The sequence below is a fragment of the Macaca mulatta genome, chromosome 7 (assembly GCF_049350105.2).
Source record: "Macaca mulatta isolate MMU2019108-1 chromosome 7, T2T-MMU8v2.0, whole genome shotgun sequence".
Lineage (NCBI taxonomy): Eukaryota > Metazoa > Chordata > Mammalia > Primates > Cercopithecidae > Macaca > Macaca mulatta.
In genome coordinates this window covers 11,238,853-11,259,425 of record NC_133412.1, presented here as the reverse complement: position 1 = coordinate 11,259,425, position 20,573 = coordinate 11,238,853, and the positions used below count along the sequence as shown (strand labels likewise).

At 46.1% G+C, this 20,573-nt stretch overlaps 2 protein-coding genes across 3 annotated transcripts in view; one reads left to right on the top strand and one right to left on the bottom strand.

The window, feature by feature from the left end:
- Window positions 1-487: 487 nt before the first annotated feature.
- Window positions 488-2,086, bottom strand: CHRM5 (cholinergic receptor muscarinic 5). Its single transcript, NM_001032931.1, is given in 1 exon segment — window positions 488-2,086. A coding segment is annotated over 1 exon segment (1,599 nt).
- A 17,357-nt stretch (window positions 2,087-19,443) lies between these two features.
- AVEN (apoptosis and caspase activation inhibitor) overlaps window positions 19,444-20,573 on the top strand; it is a 186,929-nt gene continuing 185,799 nt past the window's right edge. For both annotated transcript variants that reach the window (XM_001085261.5, XM_077939073.1), the window contains exon 1: window positions 19,444-20,050. In XM_001085261.5, the coding sequence (XP_001085261.2) occupies window positions 19,802-20,050 (249 nt within the window). In that variant the 5' untranslated portion in view covers window positions 19,444-19,801. The remainder of the gene's footprint in view (window positions 20,051-20,573) is intronic.

Here is a 20,573-nt window from a genome sequence, read left to right as displayed (position 1 = left end):
TATTCTTAGAAGCCAGTCTTGTTAACAAGTGACACTGATGTACATTCTCCCGGTTCTCACTGGCACAAGACAGCTTCATAGACACATACATACTGCACAAAATTCTATGACAGGTTTCCACAGGAAAAGGTTTCCACCTGGTCTCTGCTATTTCCTACAGAAGGGACAAAAGTTCCCTGAGTCACTGTTCACTGTTACCCAGTGTGCTTCCTCCTGTGAAGGGCCATGAGCCTATCTCTTTACTTCATTGGCAAACTCCAGTGGCATCAAATGGCCTTGGTCATAGACAAGAGTCATTTAATACGACAGCAATTGCTGCAGCTGTGACCCCTTCCATTTGGCAACAGACCTTGAGCCTTTACAAATATCTTCAAGGACTCAAAATGAGATGTTTTCTTTTTGAAAATATACAAACCAGAATCAGCTTGCTCTTCCTCAGAGGATGTTGACTGTGGTCACTGTTCTTTTGAGAGGAGTCGTTAACTTTTCAGGGTAGCTTGCTGTTCCCCTGCCAGTACAACTTCTCTTCCACTTTTTTCTTTTTCCATCGGCAGAGAAGCAGCATCTTAAAGGTCTTCCTGAAGGTTCTGTTGCAGAGGGCATAGCAGATGGGGTTGACAGTGCTATTGACATAGCACAACCAGTAGCCCAAGTGCCACAGGGTGACTGGGACACACTTGTCACAGAAGGTAGAAACCAGGACCATGATGTTATACGGGGTCCATGTGATGATGAAGGCCAGGAGAATGGCACTCAGTGTCTGGGCTGCTTTCCTCTCTTTGACTAGGACCATTCTCTTTCGTTTGGTCATTTGATGGCTGGGGTTGGGATTGAGGCCTTTCGTTGAAGGCTCCTTGGCCACTGGGAAGGAGCAGGGCATGATTTTCACCTTGTGACAGCCGTTGTTGTTCTCCTGGGTCCCGTCAGCTTTTACCACCAATCGGAACTTATAGGCCACACATTTCTGACTCTTGGGTCTATGAGCAGCTGCTGGAGACAGAAAGTAGTTTGGGGTGTCAGAGTCATGTTTTTCAGTTTGAGCTTTCACAAAAGTTTCCTCAGCGTCTTCAGAACTGAATTCTTCCCCTGGGCTTTCCTTACCCCGACTCTTGTAGACCACTTGGAGGACAGGGTCAGTGGCGGGCTTGTCCTCATCCTCTGAGGAAGGGTAACTGCTACAGGTGGTGAGCTGCTCAGCTTTGGCCTGGTTGGTGCTTGGGTCAGTGGCTTGGGATGGCTTCCCACTGGTGGAGGCGCTCCTGCGGGAGGATGACCAGGAGGTCTGGTTCCTTTCCCTCTGGGCCAGGGTGGGTCGAGGACAGCGCAAGCAAGATCTGAACGGAGCCCTATGAGCTGGCTTTCTCTTCTCAGCTTCGGTCACAGAGTCAGAACCCTGGAGGTCAGCCAGGTCCTTGGTTCGCTTCTCTGTTTCCCGGTAGATTCGACAGTAGAGGATGGTCATGACAGAAACAGGGATGTAGAAAGCAGCAATGGCAGTGCCAAAAGTGATGGTGGGCTCTGAGAGAAACTGGATCTGGCACTCATCCAGTGGAACTGTCCGCTTCCCAACCAAGTACTGCCAGCAGAGGATTGCTGGGGCCCAGAGGATGAAGGAGATCAGCCAGGCCAAGCCAATCATGACGCCAGCCCTTTTCGGAGTACGCTTGGCCCGATACGTCAAGGGTCTTGTGATGGAAAAGTAACGGTCAAAACTGATCACCAGAAGGTTCATGACAGAAGCGTTGCTGGCCACGTAGTCCAGTGCAAGCCAAAGGTCACAAGCCAGACTCCCAAGAGCCCAGCGTCCCATGAGGATGTAGGTGGTGTAGAGGTTCATGGAGAAGATCCCAATGATGAGATCTGCACAGGCTAAGCTGAGCAGGTAATAGTTGTTAACTGTCTTGAGCTGGCTGTTGACTTTGAAGGAGATCATGACCAAGACATTGCCCACAATAGTGATCAGGCTTACCACAGCAGTCACTGCTGCAATGCTGATGACTTCCCACAACCTGTGGCGTTCCAAAGGCTGGTGATATACTGGGGTGCCATTGACGGTGGTTGCATTGTGGTAAGAGTCCCCTTCCATCCTGGTGCAAAATTTTTATATTAGAATAGTCTTAGGTTCTAGGCTGTTCTCGATTTCAGCTCTTGTTGGCCAGCATCTGGAAGAGAGGGAAACACATGAGCTCCGCACAGCAGCATGACTTTCTTGTCCATTCATTGTTTATAGTTTCTAACAATATTAAACGTGGCTGCACACATATTCAGAGCAAGATGCTGGGTAAAGTTTGATCACCCATTTTTAATGGCATCTTTTGCTGCCATTAATGGCAGCTTTTGCTGCTAATGGCCTAGTGCCCTTCTTCTGCGTGAGGCTGCTGCCCTCTTGTGGCAATTTTAAAAAGGGCTGGGAAGACGAGGAGGGTGAAGGGAAAGGAAAAATAAAAGGATTGTTGAGAAGCAGTAAAGAGGGGAAAGCAGGGATGTTAAATCACCTTAGATTGCAGTGGCCGTAAGGGCAGAGACCTTATTTTTTTTAAGATTCTGGTGATAAATACCTAAATTGTCATGCACTGGGGAAAAAGTGGTATCTATTCTATAGTCCCAGTCTCCATTATTAAACATTACTGAGGTGCTGTTGTGAGCCAAGACCATATTATACCGCTTCTTTTTGCCCTAATGCACAAACTGCAAGTGCATGCCTGGTTTTCATCTAGGGGATTTGACATTTGCCCCCGCTGCTGAAGATAAGGACCTTCTCTCTGTTCCTGGACTATTTGCAATATCATAGAATCGTTTTAGGTTATCTTTTTTCTGATTGTAGAGTGATATATTCCTCATAAAAGTTTGAACAATGTCAAAATGTAAATCTTAGAAAGCAAAAGTCTCTTCTAATTCCATCTTGCAGAGGTAATCAATGCTAACAGTTTAGTGTATATTTTGGCATTTTCCCATATGCATATACTAATAAATAAATATTTAAATACAATTGCCCCTATGCATATACTAATACTTTTACCATTTACAATTTGAATTTTGTTTTTAACTTAACAAATGAATTATCACGGACAGCTTTTGTATCAGTACATCGAGAGCTATCACTTTCATTGTACATTATTCCACTTAATGGATGTACTATATTTAATTAGCCCTCTGTTGACAAATTTTAACTTTTAAAACTAAAAGGAAATTTTCCTTTTGTAGATTAAAAAAATCTATGTACATGATAAAGATTTCAGTGGGTACCAAAGGATAAATGGCAGGAATTAGGTCTCCCTCCCACCTCTGACCTCCAAGCTTGCAAGCCCCCCTTTTCAGAGGTAATCACTGCTACCATTTATTTTTCCTTCTAGAGATACATGTGCATACAATGTATATTTGATGATATATAACAAATACCACCTTGACATGATAATGGGCGGTAAAAGGAAAAAAAAATCTTTTTTTTTTTTTTTTCGGAGGGGGACGGAGTCTCGCTCTGTTGCCCAGGCTAGAGTACAGTGGCGCTATCTTGGCTCACTGCAAGCTCTGCCTCCCGAGTTCACGCCATTCTCTTGCCTCAGCCTCCAGAGTAGCTGGGACTACAGGTGCCCACCACCACGCCCGGCTGAGTCTTGCTCTTGTCGCCCAGGCTGAAGTGTAGTGGTGCCATCTCGGCTCACTGCAACCTCCACCCCTCGGGTTCAAGCAATTCTCCTGCCTCAGCCTCCTGAGTAGCTGGGATTACAGGTGCCCGCCACCATGCCCGGCTAATTTTTGTACTTTGTAGTAGAGGTGAGGTTTCACCATGTTGGCCAGGCTGGTCTCGAACTCCCGACCTCAGGTGATCTGCCCGCCTCAGCCTCCCAAAGTTCTGGGATTATAGGCGTGAGCCACCGTGCCCAGTGAAAATCTTTTTGTTGACCCTTAAAATACCCCATGTGGGCAATTTTGTTTAATGGGGTATTTCTGCTCTACCAAAAGTCTTGACACTTTTTTGATAACAGTAACTGACATAAAGATGACAAATTTGTGAAGGGCTACAGTTTTCTTGGCTTTGCTTTATATTTCCAGCTGTAATTTTGGGTGTTTTCGTAACACCTCAAATTCAACATGGAATCCAGTTGATGATATTGTCTTGCACCGGAAACCAGCTTCTCCCATCTTCCCAATCTTGCTTGCTTCTTCACCTCCTGAACACATGCAGTCTCACTGACCCACGAAGGCCCCTCTTTTTGGTCCCTCTCCATTCCTGATGCTCCATCTGCTACCTTCTACCTCTAACACCTTGGCGTTGTCAACATTTTTCAAGCTGTTAAAGCAAATTCTAAGGTTGCCAGGTCATTAGGTAGAGATTCCCTGGCATCTGAAAAAACCAAAGTTACTCTACACTCTACAATTCTCTGGGCAAATGTCTTCACAGATGGTCTTCCAATGGTCAGATCTAAGCCACACAGTGCCAAAAAGGGCCTGTGGAAGTCCCGTTCTCCTTTATTCTTTCTTTTCTTCCTTCCTTTCCTGCCCCCCTCATATTTGAATGTTTATTATGGGACAGACTCTAATGCTGGTGATACCACGGAACAGGCCAGTGTCTCTGCTCTTAAGACACTAGTTGGGAATGTGGATAAATAAGCAGATAGAAATCGCAGGCGTGCAGCAGGCCATAGGCACACCTGTGAAGGACCTCCAACCTCGTTGAGTGGACATGGGAAGCACTTCCTGAGGAAGAGACCTAAGGGACCAGACTTGAAGAATGAATCACCAATAGCTAGACAAACGGTGGGTGGAGGCTGGGGATGGTAGTGCCAGAATGTTTCAGACAGGGAAGGGAGGAGCTTGTTTGTCAGCCCAGAGGCAAAAGAGGAGGAATGGAAAGAAACAAGGTAGCTGGAGCCAAAGAAACCTGAGAAGTGAAAGGTGAAACTGGAGAGGCTGGCAGGAGAAGGAGGTGCAGGAGAGGACCTGAGAGAAAAGTCAGTTTTCTGGAAGAGCTGTGTCAGCTACTTGCAGACTCCCCATCTACTCTGAAGGTAGTCCCAACATCCAGGTGTTGAGGAACATTAGTCTGGAGAGAAGTAGTAAAATGATCTGACGGCTTGCTGAATTTCTCTAATCAATTCTTCAAAATAGGAATACATAGTGTTTTGGAAGGATTTAATTTTTCCATTTAATTTTATTATCAGGTGGTAAGCAATTTACGGAAGGTTCTGGGAATTTGGATGGGCACGTACTCCTTTGGCCACATGTATAACCTGGGTACTTCTTTTTCTTCTGTTTACTCATTAAAAAAAATAAGGAGGCCGGGCACGGTGGCTCACGCCTGTAATCCCAACACTTTGGGAGGTCGAGGCAGGTGGATCGCCTGAGGTCAGGAATTCGAGACCAGCCTGGCCAACATGGTGAAGCCCCGTCTCTACTAAAAATGCAAAAGTTAGCTGGGCATGGTGGTGTGTGCCTGTAATCTTAGCTACTTAGGAGGCTGAGGCAGGAGAATCACTTGAACTTGGGAGGTGGAGGTTGCAGTGAGCCAAGATCTTGCCACTGCACTCCAGCCTGGGCGACAGAGTGAGACTCCTTTTCTTTTTTTTTTTTTTTTTTTGAGACAGAGTCTCGCTCTGTCGCCCAGGCTGGAGTGTAGTGGCCGGATCTCAGCTCACTGCAAGCTCTGCCTCCCGGGTTCACGCCATTCTCCTGCCTCAGCCTCCTGAGTAGCTGGGACTACAGGTGCACATCACCACACCAAGATAATTATAATTTTTTGTATTTTTAGTAATGATGGGGTTTAATCATGTTGGCCAGGCTGGTCTCAAACTCCTGGCCCCAAGTGATCCACTCACCTCGGCCTCCAAAATGCTGAGATTACAGGTGTGAGCTACTGGGCCTGGCCTCATTTATTTACCTTTTTTTTTTTTTTTTTTTTTTTTTTTTGAGATAGAGTTTCACTCTTTTCGCCCAGGCTGGAGTGCAATGGCATGACCTTGGCTCACCACAATCTACACTTCCCAGGTTCAAGTGATTCTCCTGCCTCAGCCTCCTGAGTAGCTGGGATTACAGGCATGTGACACCACGCCCGGCTAATTTTGTATTTTTAGTAGAGACAGGGTTTCTCCATGTTGGTCAGGCTGGTCTCGAACTCCTGACTTCAGGTGATCTGCCCGCCTCAGCCTCCCAAAGTGCTGGGATTACAGGCGTGAGCCACTGTACCTGGCTTATTTATTTTTAAGATGTTTTAAAATTGTTTTCAAGCAACCATTTGTTCCTTTTTTTCCCAACATTTATCTTAAGTCCAGGGATACATGTGCAGGAGGTGCAGGTTTGTTACATAGGTAAACGTGTGCCAGGTGGTTTGCTGTACAGTTCATCCCATTATCTAGGTATTAAGCCCAACATCTATTACCTATCCTTCTTGATGTTCTCCCTCCTCCCACCCCCATCCCCACAGGCTCCAGTGTATGTGGTTTTCCTGGATGTGTCCATGTGTTCTCTCATCATTCAGCTCTTACTTATAAGTGAGAACATGCGGTGTTTAGTTTTTGTTCCTGTGTTAGTTTGCTGAGGATAACAGCTTTCAACTCCATCTGTGTCCCTGCAGAGGACATAATCTCATTCCTTTTTATGGCTGCATAGTATTCCATGGTGTATACGTACCACATTTTTTTATCCAGTCTAATGTTGATGGGCATTTAGGTTGATTCCATGTCTTTGCTATTGTGGATAGAGCTGCAATGAACATACACGTGCATGTATCTTTATAATAGAATGAGTTATATTCCCTTGGGTATATACCCAGTAATGAGATTACTAGGTCAAATGGTTTGTCTGCCTCTAGGTCTTTGAGGAATTGCCACACAGTATTCCACAACGGTTGAACTAATTTACACTCCCACTAGCTTTTCAATATGAGCATTTAGTGCTATAAATTTCCCTCTTAACAGAGCTTTAGCTGCATCCCAGAAATTCTTGTACTTTGTCCCTTTGTTTCAGTTTCAAAGAACTTCTTGATTTCTGTCTTAATTTCATTATTTGCCTAAGAGTCATTCAGGAGTAGGTTGTTCAGTTTCCATGTAGTTGTGTGGTTGTGACTGAATTTCTTAATCTTGAGTTTTAATTTGATTGCACTGTGGTCTGAGAGACTGTTATTATTTCAGTTCTTTTGTATTTGCTGAGGAGTGTTTTACTTCTGATTATGTAATCAGTTTTAGAGTAAGTTCTGTGAGTGATGAGAAGAATGTTTATTCTGTTGTTTTGGGGTGGAGAGTTCTGTAAATATCTATCAGGTCCACTTCATTCAGAACTGAGTTCAGGTCCTGAATATCATTGTTAATTTTCTCTCTCAATGATCTGTCTAATATAGTTGGTGGGGTATTAAAGTCTCCCACTATTATTGTTTGGGAATCTAAGTCTCTTTGTAGGTCTCTAAGAACTTGTTTTATGAATCTGGGTGCTCCTGTTTTGGGTGCATATATATTTAGGATAGTTAACTCTTCTTGTTGAATTGAACACTTTACCATTATGTAATGCCCTTCTTTCTCGTTTTTGATCTTGTTGGTTTAAAGTCTGTTTTGTCAGAAACTAGGATGGCAACCCCTACTTTTTTCTGTTTTCCATTTGTTTGGTAAAATTTTCTCCATCCCTTTATTTTGAGCCTATGTGTGTCTTCACATATGAGATGAGTCTCTTGAAGACAGCATACTGATGGGTCTTGGCACTTTATCCAGCTTGTCATTCTGTGTCTTTTAATTGGGGCATTTAGCCTATTTATGTTTAAGGTTAGTATGGTTATGTGTGAATTCGATCCTGTCATCATGATGCTAGCTAGTTATTTTGCAGACATTTTTATGTGGTTGCTTCATAATGTCATTGGTCTGTGTACTTCAGTGTGTTTTTGTAGTGTCTGGTTTTCCTTTCCATATTTCCATATTTAGTGCTTAATATGGAAGCTTCAGGAGCTCTTGCAAGGCAGGTCTGATGGTGACAAATTCCCTCAGCATTTCCTTGTCTGCAAAGGATCTTATTTCTCCTTCACTTATAAAGCTTAGTTTGGCTGGATCTGAAATTCTGGTCTGGACATTCTTTTCTTTAAGAATGTTGAGGCCAGGCACAGTGGCTCACACCTGTAATCCCAGCACTTTGGGAGGCCGAGGTGGGTAGATCACTTGAGGTCAGGAGTTCAAGACAAACCTGACCAACAAGGTGAAACTCCATCTCTACTAAAAATACAAAAATTAGCTGGGTGTGATGGCAGGTGCCTGTAGCCCTGTAGTCCCAGCTACTCGGGAGGCTGAGAGGAGAAAATTGCTTGAACCCAGGAGGCAGAGGTTGCAGTGAGCTGAGATCGTGCCACTGCACTCCAGCCTGGGTGATGGAGTGAGACCCTGTCTCAAAAAAAAAAAAAAAAAAAAAAAAAGAATGTTGATTATTGGTCCCAATCTCTTCTGGTTTGTAGGATTTCCACTGAGAGGCCTACTGTTAGTCTCGTGGGGTTCCTTTTGTAGGTGACCTGGCCCTTCTCTCTGGCTGCCCTTAACATTTTTTCTTTCATTTCAACCTTGGAGAATCTGATGTGTGTTTTGGGGTTGGTCTTCTTGTGGAGTATCTTACTGGAGTTCTCTGCATTTTTTCAATTTCAACGTTGGTCTACCTTGCTAGGCTGGGGAAATTCTCCTAAATGATATCCTGAAGTATGTTTTCCAGCTCGGTTCTATTCTCCCCATCTCTTTCAGGTACCCCAATCAGCCATAGGTTTGGCTTTACATAATCCCATATTTCTCAGAGGTTTGCTCATTCCTTTTCATTCTTTTCTCCTCTATTCTTGTATGCCTGTCTTACTTCAGAAAGATAGTCTTCAAACTCTGAGATTCTTTTCTCCACTGGTCTATTCTGCTATTGATACTTGTGATTGCATTGTAAAGTTCTCATAGTGTGTTTTTCAGCTCCATCAGGTCTGTTATGTTCCTCTCTAAACTGGCTACTCTGGCTGTCAGCTCCTGCATTGTTTTACCATGATTCATAGCTTCCTTGCATTGGGTTACAACATGGTCCTTTAGCTCAGCAAAGTTTGTTATTACCGACTTTCAGAAGCCTAGTTCTGTCAATTCAGCCATCCTAGCCTCAGCCTAGTTTTGTGCCCTTGCTGGAGAGGTGTGCAGTCATTTGGAGGAGGAGAAGCACTCTGTCTTTTTGAGTTTTCAGCATTTTTGTGTTCAATCTGTCTCATCTTTATGGGCTTATCTACCTTTGATCTTTGAGGTTGCTGACCTTGAAATAGGTTTCTGTGGGGTCTTTTTTGTTGATGTTGTTGTTGTTTTCTGTTTGTTTGTTTTTCTTTTAACAGTCAGACAACTCTTCCATAGGGTTGCTGCAGTTTGCTGTGGGTCCACTCCAGACCCTAGTCACCTCGGTTTTTCTCATACCTAGTGGTATGCTCCAAAACATACCACCAGGTATGCAAAATAGCAAAGGTGGCAGCCTGCTCCCTCCTCTGGAGGCTCCATCCCAGGGGGATACTGACCTGTTGCTGGCCCAGACACACCTAGGCTGCAGACCCCTGTTGGGAGGTCTCAATCAGGAGGAATGGGATCAGGGACCTGCTTAAAGAAGCAGTCTGGCTGCCTTTTGGTAGAGCAGGTGTGCTGCATTGTGGGGGGACTGTTCCTTGTCCAGACTGGACTCTCCAAAGCCAGCATGCTGGAATGGCTGAGTCAACCAAACTGTAGAGATGGCAGCTGCCCCTCCTCCTGGGAGCTCCATCCCAGGGAGAAATCAGAGCTCTGTCTGTATAACCCTGGCTAGAGTGGCTGAAATCCCCGCAGGGAGGTCCTGCCCAATGAGGAGGAATGGATCTAGGTCCCGCTTAAAGAAGCAGCCTGGCCATGATCTGGCAAAGCAGCTGTGCTCTGTTGGGGGGCACCCTTCCTTGTCAGGACCATTTGGACTCTCCAAAGCCAGCAGGCTGGAACAACTGAGTCAACCAAACCACAGAGATGGCGGCTGCCCCTCCCTCTGGGAGCTCCATCGCAGGGAAAGATCAGAGCTCTGTCCATATAACTCTGGCTGGAGCAGTTGAAGCTCCCACAGGGAGATCCCACCCAGTGAGGAGGAATGAATCCAGGTCCTGCTTAAAGACGCAGTCTGGCCGGGCGTGGTGGCTCACGCCTGTAATCCTAGCACTTTGGAAAGCTGAGACTAGTGGATTGCTTGAGCTCAGGAGTTTGAGACCAGCCTGGGCAACAGGGTGAAACCCCGTCTCTAACACACACACACACACACACACACACACACACACACAAGCTGGGCATGGTGATGTGTGTCTGTAGTCCCAGCTACTCCACTCACTTGGTCCTATTGTTTGACCCCATCCCTTCTCCCACGCACCCTTTGATCTCTTATTTCCTGGATCTGGTGTGGAGAGCGCCTCATCCTGGGAAACAGGGTGTGGGAGGCTGAGGTGGGAGGATTACTGGAGCTTAGGAGGCAGAGGTTGCAGTGAGCCAAGATTGCACCATTACACTACAGCCTGGGTGACAAAGTGAGACTCTATCTCCAAAAACAAAACCAAACAAGACAAAACAAGCAGTCTGGCCACCATCTGACAAAGCAGCTGTGCTGCGCTGGGAGGGACCTTTCCTTGTCTGGACTATTTGGACTCTCCAAAGCCGCAAGCTAGAATAGCTAAGTCAACTGAACCACAGAGATAATAGTCATGCTCCCGCTGGGAGCTCGATTCTATCTCAGGCGGACTCCAGCTTTTCCTGTTGGCTGGCTGGCATGCCAAGTCAGTGGGTCTTACCTTGTGAGGTGCCGGGGAAGTGGGGCCTGCAGAAAGATGCTGCTTGGCTCCCTGGTTTCAGCTCTCTTCCTAGGGGTATGTGCAGATGGACCTCCCGCCTTGCCAGGGATCGCAGGGTTGGAGTATGTAAAACTGCCAGGTCTCTGCCGGGCGTGATGGCTCACGCCTGTAATCCCAGCACTTAGGGAGGCCGACACGGGCGGATCATGAGGTCAGGAGATCCAGCCCATCCTGGCTAACACGGTGAAACCTCTTCTCTATTAAAAATACAAAAATTAGCCAGGCGTGGTGGCGGGCACCTATAGTCCCAGGTACTCGGGAGGCTGAGTCAGGAGAATGGCGGGAACCCGGGAGGCGGAGCTTGCAGTGAGCCGAGATCGCGCCACTGCACTCCAGCCTGGATGACAGAGCGAGATTCCGTCTCGAAAACAAACAAACAAGCAAAGAAACAAACTGCTGGGTCTCTGTGTGTGCCCGAGTGGCTGCTCTGCTAAGACTCCGCACAGCGCCGTGTGCTGGACCGAAGGCTCCGGTGGCATGGACTCACAAGGGGATCTCCCGTTCCATGGGTTGCAAAGACCTGTGCAGAAACGTGGTTTCCCGGGTGCGGTTGCCCAATTCCTCACCGCTTCTCTTGGCTGGAGGTGGGGGTTCATTCGGCTCTGTGCTGCTCCCAGGTGGGCAGTCGCCCCACCCTGCTTTTCTTTGTTTTCTGTGGGTCAAGTTGTTTGCCTAATTAGTCCCAAAGGGAGACCCTGGATATTTCAGTTGAAGGTGTTGTATTCACTCACACCTTTCACTCATTTCCATGAGTGCTGCAGACGGCTGCTGCTTCTAATCCGCCATCTTTTTCAGAAATTGCACATTTCTGAAAAGCTCCTGAGTATTCTTGATGCTACTGATCCACCTACCATATTTTAAGTTGCAAGGCTGAGAATGATTTCCTAAGTTCCTAGAAAAAGGGAATGATCGCTCCCAAAGGGACTGTTAGATTGGAATTTTCCAATGCAATGTGCAATAACATTTGAATCCCACTCTGCCTTCCAAACTCACTTGAGTTAAACAAATCTTTTTTTCTCCTGTTTGAAATTAATACAACTAGCCTTTAGAGATTTCTGCCTTCTCTTTTTCCCTTTTTTTTTCCTGCCTCACTTTTTGGGGGAATGACTTTTCCTGATTCCTAGGCTGCTGGACAGATCTTTCCACAAAGGGATTTGGGACATAAGGTGGGTTCCACGGCTGATGGATTGATTTCTTTTTTTGGATGATAGTTGAGTATGAAAACTGAGTTTCCAGCCCGAATGTTTTCCACAATAAACTTCTTCAATCATTGCTTGTGTGTATGAAGGGGTAGCTTATTTGTGAGGAAAGTTGCAGAGGCAAATGAAATGTAAGTGGTTATCTGGGAGTGTAGATCCTTTTGAGCTCTTCCCTGATTACTCAAACTTTGAAAGTTCCCATTTTTCATCCCATCATCTAGAGTACGTTTATTTTTAGGGTACCAGCATTAAGAGAGAGCAGTAATCATCCCAGGTTTATTTTCTACCACTACATAAGATAAAGACTCCCACAGTAATAAAAGCCTCTGTGTTTCCAACCGTGGCCGATTGTTTCTTGTTCTTTGCTGTCAATACATTACAAATGAAGCAAAGCAACATAAGAATCAAAGAAGGTAACCCTGTGTACCAAATAAATTCCTTTTCTTGTCAAGTGGCCTTGCCAACTTTTGAGCCTTTTCCTAAGGTGAAGTTAGGCCTTTGTTTTCTGAAACACCTTTTTTTTTTTCTCTGAGAAGCATTATGCCTGAACCTGCCCTTGCTACTCTTCATTGTTTCTATAGCAACTACAGTGGAAAACTTTAATGGCATCTACAATCCAATGATATTGGGACATCATGATAATCAGCTCATATTGTTACGTAGAGTATTGATGAGTGACTCTTTCCCTCCTTCCGTTTCAAGGACAAATCAAGACAAAGTAGGCTTAAAACACACGGGGTACCACTGTGTTAAATATGAGGAAGGACTTGCAGTAGAGGAGTGTGTGAGTGAATGAGGGAGGTTTTGCATTTTTGTGGTGAATACTTTAAAGTAAGATATATCTAACTTCTTTTGATTGGTAGAATCAAATTGCTGACTGAAGATAAGGTGGTGATTAAGAAATGACTTCTTAATATCTCTGAAGCAATAATATCCAGAGCAGGATTTCAGTGTGACGTGTTCTTTAGAACATACTTTGTGTTCACTAGTGTGCTAGCTGCTGTGGGTCATATAAAAGGGATATACAATAGTCCTTGAACTGAAAGAGTTCATCTTTATAGCTCTAAGAAAAAGAGAATGTAAGAATAAAGTTGAGCTTTTAGACCAAATTCAGGTGACAGAGAGGTCTGTTACTGAAGTCATTAAATTTCTTTATGTATTATTATTATTATTATTTTGAGACGGAGTCTCGCTCTGTTGCCCAGGCTGGAGTGCAGTGGCGCGATCTTGGCTCACTGCAATCTCCACCTCCCGGGTTCATGCCATTCTCCTGCCTCAGCTTCCTGAGTAGCTGGGACTACAGGCACCTGCCATCACGCCCAGCTAATTGTTTGTATTTTTAGTAGAGACGGAGTTTCACCGTGTTAGCCAGGATGGTCTTGATCTTCTGACCTCGTGATCTGGCTGCCTCAGCCTCCCAAAGTGCTGGGATTACAGGTGTAAGCCACTGTGCCCGGCCAAATTACTGTATTGTTATAGGACAGGAAAATAGGTGGAATTGCTTTATATGAAGGCATAAACTGGACCCATGTAATGCATACACTGTCCACTCCTGCCACAGGCTATGGGGTTGGCTAGGTGGGTCCCCTTCTGTTGGGAGCAGTATTGTCCTGTTATTCCAGAGTACTGGGCAAATATTACCATTTTCTATGTGTGCCAAGTACTGCCATAAACAAAGTTATGTGAGACTCTGGAGGTACAGAAGCCCTTGACTGTTGCCCAAGTCTTCCCACAAACCTAGGGCAAGGATTATACATATCTTTGAATTCCTAAGGGTGGTGTATTGTTCTGGAAACAACAACAATAAAATGTTTCAAGGAGGAAGGAGTAATCAACTGTATCAAATGAGACTGATAAACCAAGTAAGATTAGGCCGGTGACCTGACCATTGGATTTAGTGACATGGAGATCACAGTGAAACTTGCTAAGTTGTTTTGGTGAAGTGGTGGGCACAAAAGGTTTGAGGAGTGGATGAAATAGTGAATGGGAAAAGGAGAATTGGAGATAGTGCTATAGATGACTCTTCTGAGGAACTTTGCTACAAAAGGGAGTAGAGAAATGATGCAGCAAATGGATTAGGGTGTAAGGCCAACAAGTTTTTTTTTTCTTTCTTTTTTTTTTTTGAGACGGAGTCTCGTCGCCTGGGCTGGAGTGCAGTGGCCCGATCTCAGCTCACTGCAAGCTCCGCCTCCCGAGTTTACGCCATTCTCCTGCCTCAGCCTCCCGAATAGCTGGGACTACAGGCGCCCGCCACCTCGCCCGGCTAGTTTTTTGTATTTTTTTAGTAGAGACGGGGTTTCACCGTGTTAGCCAGGATGGTCTCGATCTCCTGACCTCGGGATCCGCCCGCCTCGGCCTCCCAAAGTGCTGGGATTACAGGCTTGAGCCACCGCGCCCGGCCCTCATTTTTTTTAAAGGGCGAAAATATAGCATGCTTGTATGCTAATGTGAATGACTCATTAGAAGGTAAAAACTGATGTGCAGGGGAGAGTGGGAGCATTTGCTGGAAAGATGTCCCCAAGTAGGTGAGCACGGATAAGATCTAGTGCAGTAATAGAAGCCTTGGCCTTGCACTGGGGCAGAGACCCCTCTATACTAACGGGAAGGAAGGCAGCAGAGAATATACGTACAGATACAGGTAGGCTGGGAGTTGTAGTAATGGCAACACTGGAAATCCTTTTCCGGTTGCTTCCATTTCTTCATGAAATAGAAAGCAAAGTCAGCAGCTGAGAGTGAGGGTGGAAGGAGAGAGGAGAAGCTATTGTCATGTATTCTGTATTTTAGGAGTTTGCTCCATTCATTTCCAGGAGTTCTCTAATCATGACTCCAGCCCTTCAAGTCAAAGTACCTTTATGACCTGGTAAGCTCTTCACTTTCCCTTTCTCCACCAGAGTACAGGCTGTGGATTCTGGGCTGAAAGAATAGCTCATGCCAGAGTCCCTCCCCAACTGTAGCTGGTGAGCACCCTCAGTAGTAGATGGAGCTGTTCAAAACAACATAGTAAATGAAGACATCCTTCTGAGAAACTTATGTGTTTTCCAGTGTGCATATTAAGCGTGAGAAACTACTTAAACTATAGAAAATCTGCTTGCCTATGAAGAGAAGAATCAGGAAGATGTACTTTTTCCACAAACTTTATATTTGCAAGAGGACAGCGCATTTTTTTCTAAGTCCTATCATAACATCTACTTTTCATCAATCAGTGAGAGCCTACGAAATCCATAGTCTTTTTTTTTTTCTTTTTGAGATGGAGTCTTACACTGTCACCCAGGTTGTAGCGCAGTGGCGCCATCTCGGCTCACTGCAAGCGCCGCCTCCTGGGTTCACGCTATTCTCCTGCCTCAGCCTCCCGAGTAGCTGGAACTACAGGCGTCTGCCACCATGCCCAGCTAATTTTTTTTTTTTTTTTTTTTTTTTAGTAGAGACAGGGTTTCACCATGTTAGCCAGGATGGTCTTGATCTCCTGACCTGGTGATCCACCCACCTCGGCCTCCCAAAGTGCTGGGATTACAGGCATGAGCCACCATGCCCGGCCAATCCATAGTCTTAGACTAGGAATTACTGAGTTTCTTGTGATGTTTGAAGGCTCAGATGCTACCTTGACACAGTAGCTGAGGATGCATCAGAATCACTTGGCAGGTTTATTAAAACACAGATTGCTGGGCCTCATCCCCAGAGTTCTAATTCTGAATTTGCATTTCTAACAAGTTCCCAGGTGATGCTGTTTCTGGCCCACATTTTGAGAACAACTACCTTAAGGAATTGGCTACCATTTTATTTAAAAAATAACTTAGGTTGCTGGGCGTGGTGGCTCACGCCTGTAATCCTAGCACTTTGGGAGGCTGAGGCGGGCGGATCACCTGAGGTCGGGAGTTTGAGACCAGCCTGACCAACATGGAGAAACCCCGTCCCTATTAAAAAAACAAAAAAAATTAGCCAGGTGTGGTGGTGCATGCCTGTAATCCCAGCTACTTGGGAAGCTGAGGCAGGAGAATAGCTTGAACCCGGGAGGCGGAGGTCGTGGTGAGCCGAGATTGCGCCATTGTACTCCAGCCTGGGCAATGAGTGTGAAATTCCATCTAAAAAAAAAAAAAAAAAGCCAAAAACAAAAAACAACTTAGGTCATATATGTGTTAAAAATATGCAAAAAGTACAGTTTCGTTTCTAAGGAGCTACCTATATAATTCAGCACTTTGTTTTTGATATTCGTGAATTCTCATGAGTCCTACCTAAGGGAAAACTGAATTTTTTATTCATGCAATGGCATATGTTTAAAATCAGGACTATCAAGTAAAAGCAATACCAGAAAATATTCCTTCCCTTTGTTATTTATGCAATCCAAAGGTCTCTGGTTGCTCAAAATGCAGGAGGTACTTGTGTGGTATTTTTAAACCTTAATAACACATTTTTGGATCAGAATCACACGAGGACAGTATATATATACCATATCCTTGTTAAAAGAACTTTGGCTAGTTGTGTCTGCTAATTAGGAAGTGCTAGAAGGGGGAACCTCAGAATTTTCCATATCCTAAACACTCTTGGTTGAATTGAGAAAAACAAAAGAAGCCTTGAATGAATAGATGGAGAGTAACATAGCCCCCGGACTTCTTAGGGCATCTGCAGAATAGACTCACAGGCATGGATGCTGGAACTAGACTGTACTGGTATAAATCCCAGTTCTGTTACTTATTAGCTTGAGCAAATTATTTAACTTTTTTGCAACTCAGTTTTCTTATCTGTAAAATCGAATAATAATAGTGTTTATTTCATAGGAATATTTTGAAGATTTAATGAGTTAGCATGTGGAAAGTGCTTAGAATAGTATCAGGTGCAAAATAAATGTTAAAAAAATCTTAGCACCATCCACAAACAAATCTATCTCTAAAATGGCATACCTTTCAAAAGTGTTACTGAGTCTTAACACTGACCAGTTGAAAGTAGCAAGCATAGTGAATGTGCCCTAATAACACTGGCTTAATCTGAAAGCCACTGATCTTTTCTACCTCATAATTTTGGAGGCTTCTTAAGGGATATTTATATAGTTCCTTCAAGCCCTATTTCCCACTGATCTTGTCTGTCACCACACTGGAGATGCACATATTAATCTCATACCAGACATTTGCCCACATCAGGGTTTCTCAGTGTTGGCAAATTTAGGGCTGGATAAATTTTTGGATAAATTACATCGGTAGTTCCTTAGATATTAAAATGTACCTTTTGCACCCATCTGTCTGTGCTAGTGGTTTTCATCCAGGGTGATTGCATCTCAGGGAACATTTGGCAATGTCTTTTCGGTTGTCTTAATAAGGGGGAGAGGGGTTGATACTGGCATCTAGTGGGTAGAGGCCAGGGATGCTGTTAAATATTGTACAATGCACAGGATAAGCTACCACCACAAAATTTTATCCAGCCCTAAATGTGCCAACATTGAGAAAGTCCGATTTGTGCAAATATCTAGTTTGAGATTAATGTGTGAATCTCCAACTTGGTAAGACCCCACACCAGTGATGTGCTGGTAGATATTTAACCACATTGTGCCATGCCCCTTCCCCACTGCTATGGTCTAAATGTTCATCTCCCTCAAAATTCATATGTTGAAATCTTTTTTTTTTTTTTTTTGAGATAGTCTTGTTCTGTTGCCCATGCACGATCATAGCTCACTACAGCCTCAACCTCCTGGGCTCAAATGATTCTCTATCTCAGCCTCCCAAGTAGTGGAACTATAGGCGTACACCACCATGCCCAGCTAATTTTTGTAGAAATGGGGTTTTACCATGTTGCCCAGGCTGGTCTCGAACTCATGGCTCAGGCAATCCACCTGCCACAGCCTCCCCAAATGCTGGGATTACAGGCATGAGCCATGCACCTGGCCTGTAACTGTGTAATCTTGGAAGTTACTTAACGTCTTAGATCCCTGATCTGTAAAATGGGGACAACACTAGCTTACCTTGTAGGGCAGCTATTAGTCTCAAATGAAGTGATATGAGAAGCATGTAGAATAGTGTTTGGTGCATATAAGTGCTCTACAAGTGTTATCATTTTTAAGACTGTTTCTCTGGAGTTGACAATCCTTCAATAGTTCCCTCTGTCTGGAAGGCTCCCCTACTCCCATTTACCAACCAGGCAAACTCCCACTCAACCATTAGGCTTAGTCCGGGGTCTATTTCTCATGAAGCCTTGGATAACGCGTTTAAACATAATTCAACTTTGCTTCTTTTGGCCTTGACCTTGAATCTCTCACTGCACTCAGCAACACTGCACTGTACTGTAATCATCTGCTCACAGAACTAGATTATCTTCCTTGTGGGCAGTGAGCTACCTGAGGGCAGGGGCAAGGTTTTTTTTGTTTGTTTTTGTTTTTAATTTCAGGACATAGCACTGTGCCTGATGCAGAGTAGGCAATTAGAAGCAATGAAGGCTGGGCACGGTGGCTCACACCTGTAATCCCAGCACTTTGGGAGGCCAAGGCGGGCGGATCACAAGGTCAGGAGATTGAGACCATCCTGGCTAACATGGTGAAACCCTTTCTCTACCAAAAATACAAAAAATTAGCAGGGCGCGGTGGCGTGCACCTGTAGTCCCAGCTACTCAGGAGGCTGAGGCAGGAGAATGGCACGAACCCGGGAGGCGGAGCTTGCAGTGAGACGAGATGGCGCCACTGCACTCCAGCCTGGGAGACAGAGCAAGACTCTATCGCAAAAAAAAAAAAAAAAAAAAAAAGAAAAAAGAAAAAAAAAAGTATTAACTATGTATGTATATAGGAAAGAACCAGAAAGTACTGAGAGGGAAGAAAACACTTGTTCTAGTAGGCTGACATTTTAGCCCTTGCTTTCATTATTTTCATGTGGTTTCAGTCCCAAGTTAAAAACTGCTTCCATGCATCTGTGTAACCAACTGTTCCCCTTCATTTTTTTTTCCTTGGTTGAAAGGAGGGACTGGAGTGAGACCGCCTTAGAATGCCAGTTCCACCACTACCTAGTTGTTCACTTTAGGCAAGTTATTTTAACCTTTCCAAGGCTGTTACCTTACTGCAGAATAAGGATAACAGTCATCCCTACCTCATAGAGCTGTTACGAAAATGAAATACTCATGTGCTCAATAAATGTCAGCTATAGTAGTCATTTCTACAGATATTCTGCTGAGGACCTTGACGCCCTTCTAGCCATCTCCCAGTTTCGCACTGTTCCTTCTCCCACGTGCTGTAGTCCACCTCTCACCAGACACCAACTGTCTTTACATCCACACCTCCCCCTGACTTCGGTATAGTTTTAAAATGATACACATTCATTCCTGAAAATTAGATTAAACGGAGGAAAAAAATTAACTCACTGGAAATCTGAGCAGTTAACCACTAACATTTTAGTATATATTTGTATAGACCTTTTCTTATGCAAATACACACATTTAATCTTTTTTATCCGAAAGTTCACATTATACAAATTTTATTGTATGAGTCGTCCTTGCACTTAACACCGTCCCTCCCCTCCAAGTATCTCTGCTGCCTTGAGAACCCCCCTGCCCCGCTGCAGACCCCCACCACTTCCAGCTCCCATCGGTCTGGCCTTCCCGCGATCCCGGTTCCGGCCCCACCTGCGGGACCCCGGCCGCCCCGCCCCGCCGCGGCCGGCCTCGATCCCTGGCCCCGCACCCCGCGGCTCGCTGCTACCGGGCGCCGTTCGCTCACGGCTCCTCCGTGCGGCCCGCTTCCGGTGGGGCCAGGGCGTCTCCGCCGCGGCTCGGCTCCCGCGCGCTCAGCACCGCCGGCGGCGGCCAGATGCAGGCGGAGCGAGGAGTTCGGGGAGGCCGCGGGCGGCGGCCCGGCCGCGGGCGGCCTGGCGGAGACCGCCACAACGAGCGGCCCGGGGCCGCAGCAGCGGTAGCCAGAGGCGGCGGCGGGGACGGAGGCGGACGCCGGGGCCGTGGCCGCGGCTTCCGCGGCGCTCGCGGAGGCCGAGGAGGAGGAGGCGCCCCGCGAGGCAGCCGCCGGGAGCCGGGAGGCCGGGGCGCAGGGACCAGCGCGCCGGTAAGAGGCGACGGCTGGTGGGGCTGGGACCGCATGTAACTGGGACAACTGGGGCCGAGGCCGCCAGTCAAGAGCCGCAAGAGAGCGTGCCAGGCGCGCGCCAGACGGGCGCCTGCGGCGGCGGCGCCTGCGCGGGACGGGCGGATGGTGGCGGGGGCGCGCCTGGGTGTGCTCTTGCCTCCCCTCGTGGCTTCCGGGCCCGCTGGCGCGAGACGGTGGGGTGGGAGGGTTTCCCAGCCTGCCCCAGGGTCCGGGTTGGGAACCCAGAGGACAAGGCCGCGTGTCGGGGCTGCAGGTCTCGGCGGCCCGTGGCCGGCTGGGGTGTGTGTACATTACCTCTGTGGGACCGAGGCGCGGCCAGGACGCGATCCCTCCGCAGCCTTTACTCTATGGGCACGCTCCTGTTATTAGGAGAGAAGGGATTTTTTGGTCTGTTTTGTTCACTATCTGTGCAATGCCTAGTACACAGTAGGTGCATAATAAAAAGTTTGTTGAATGAAAGAATGACCCCTACGACTGGACT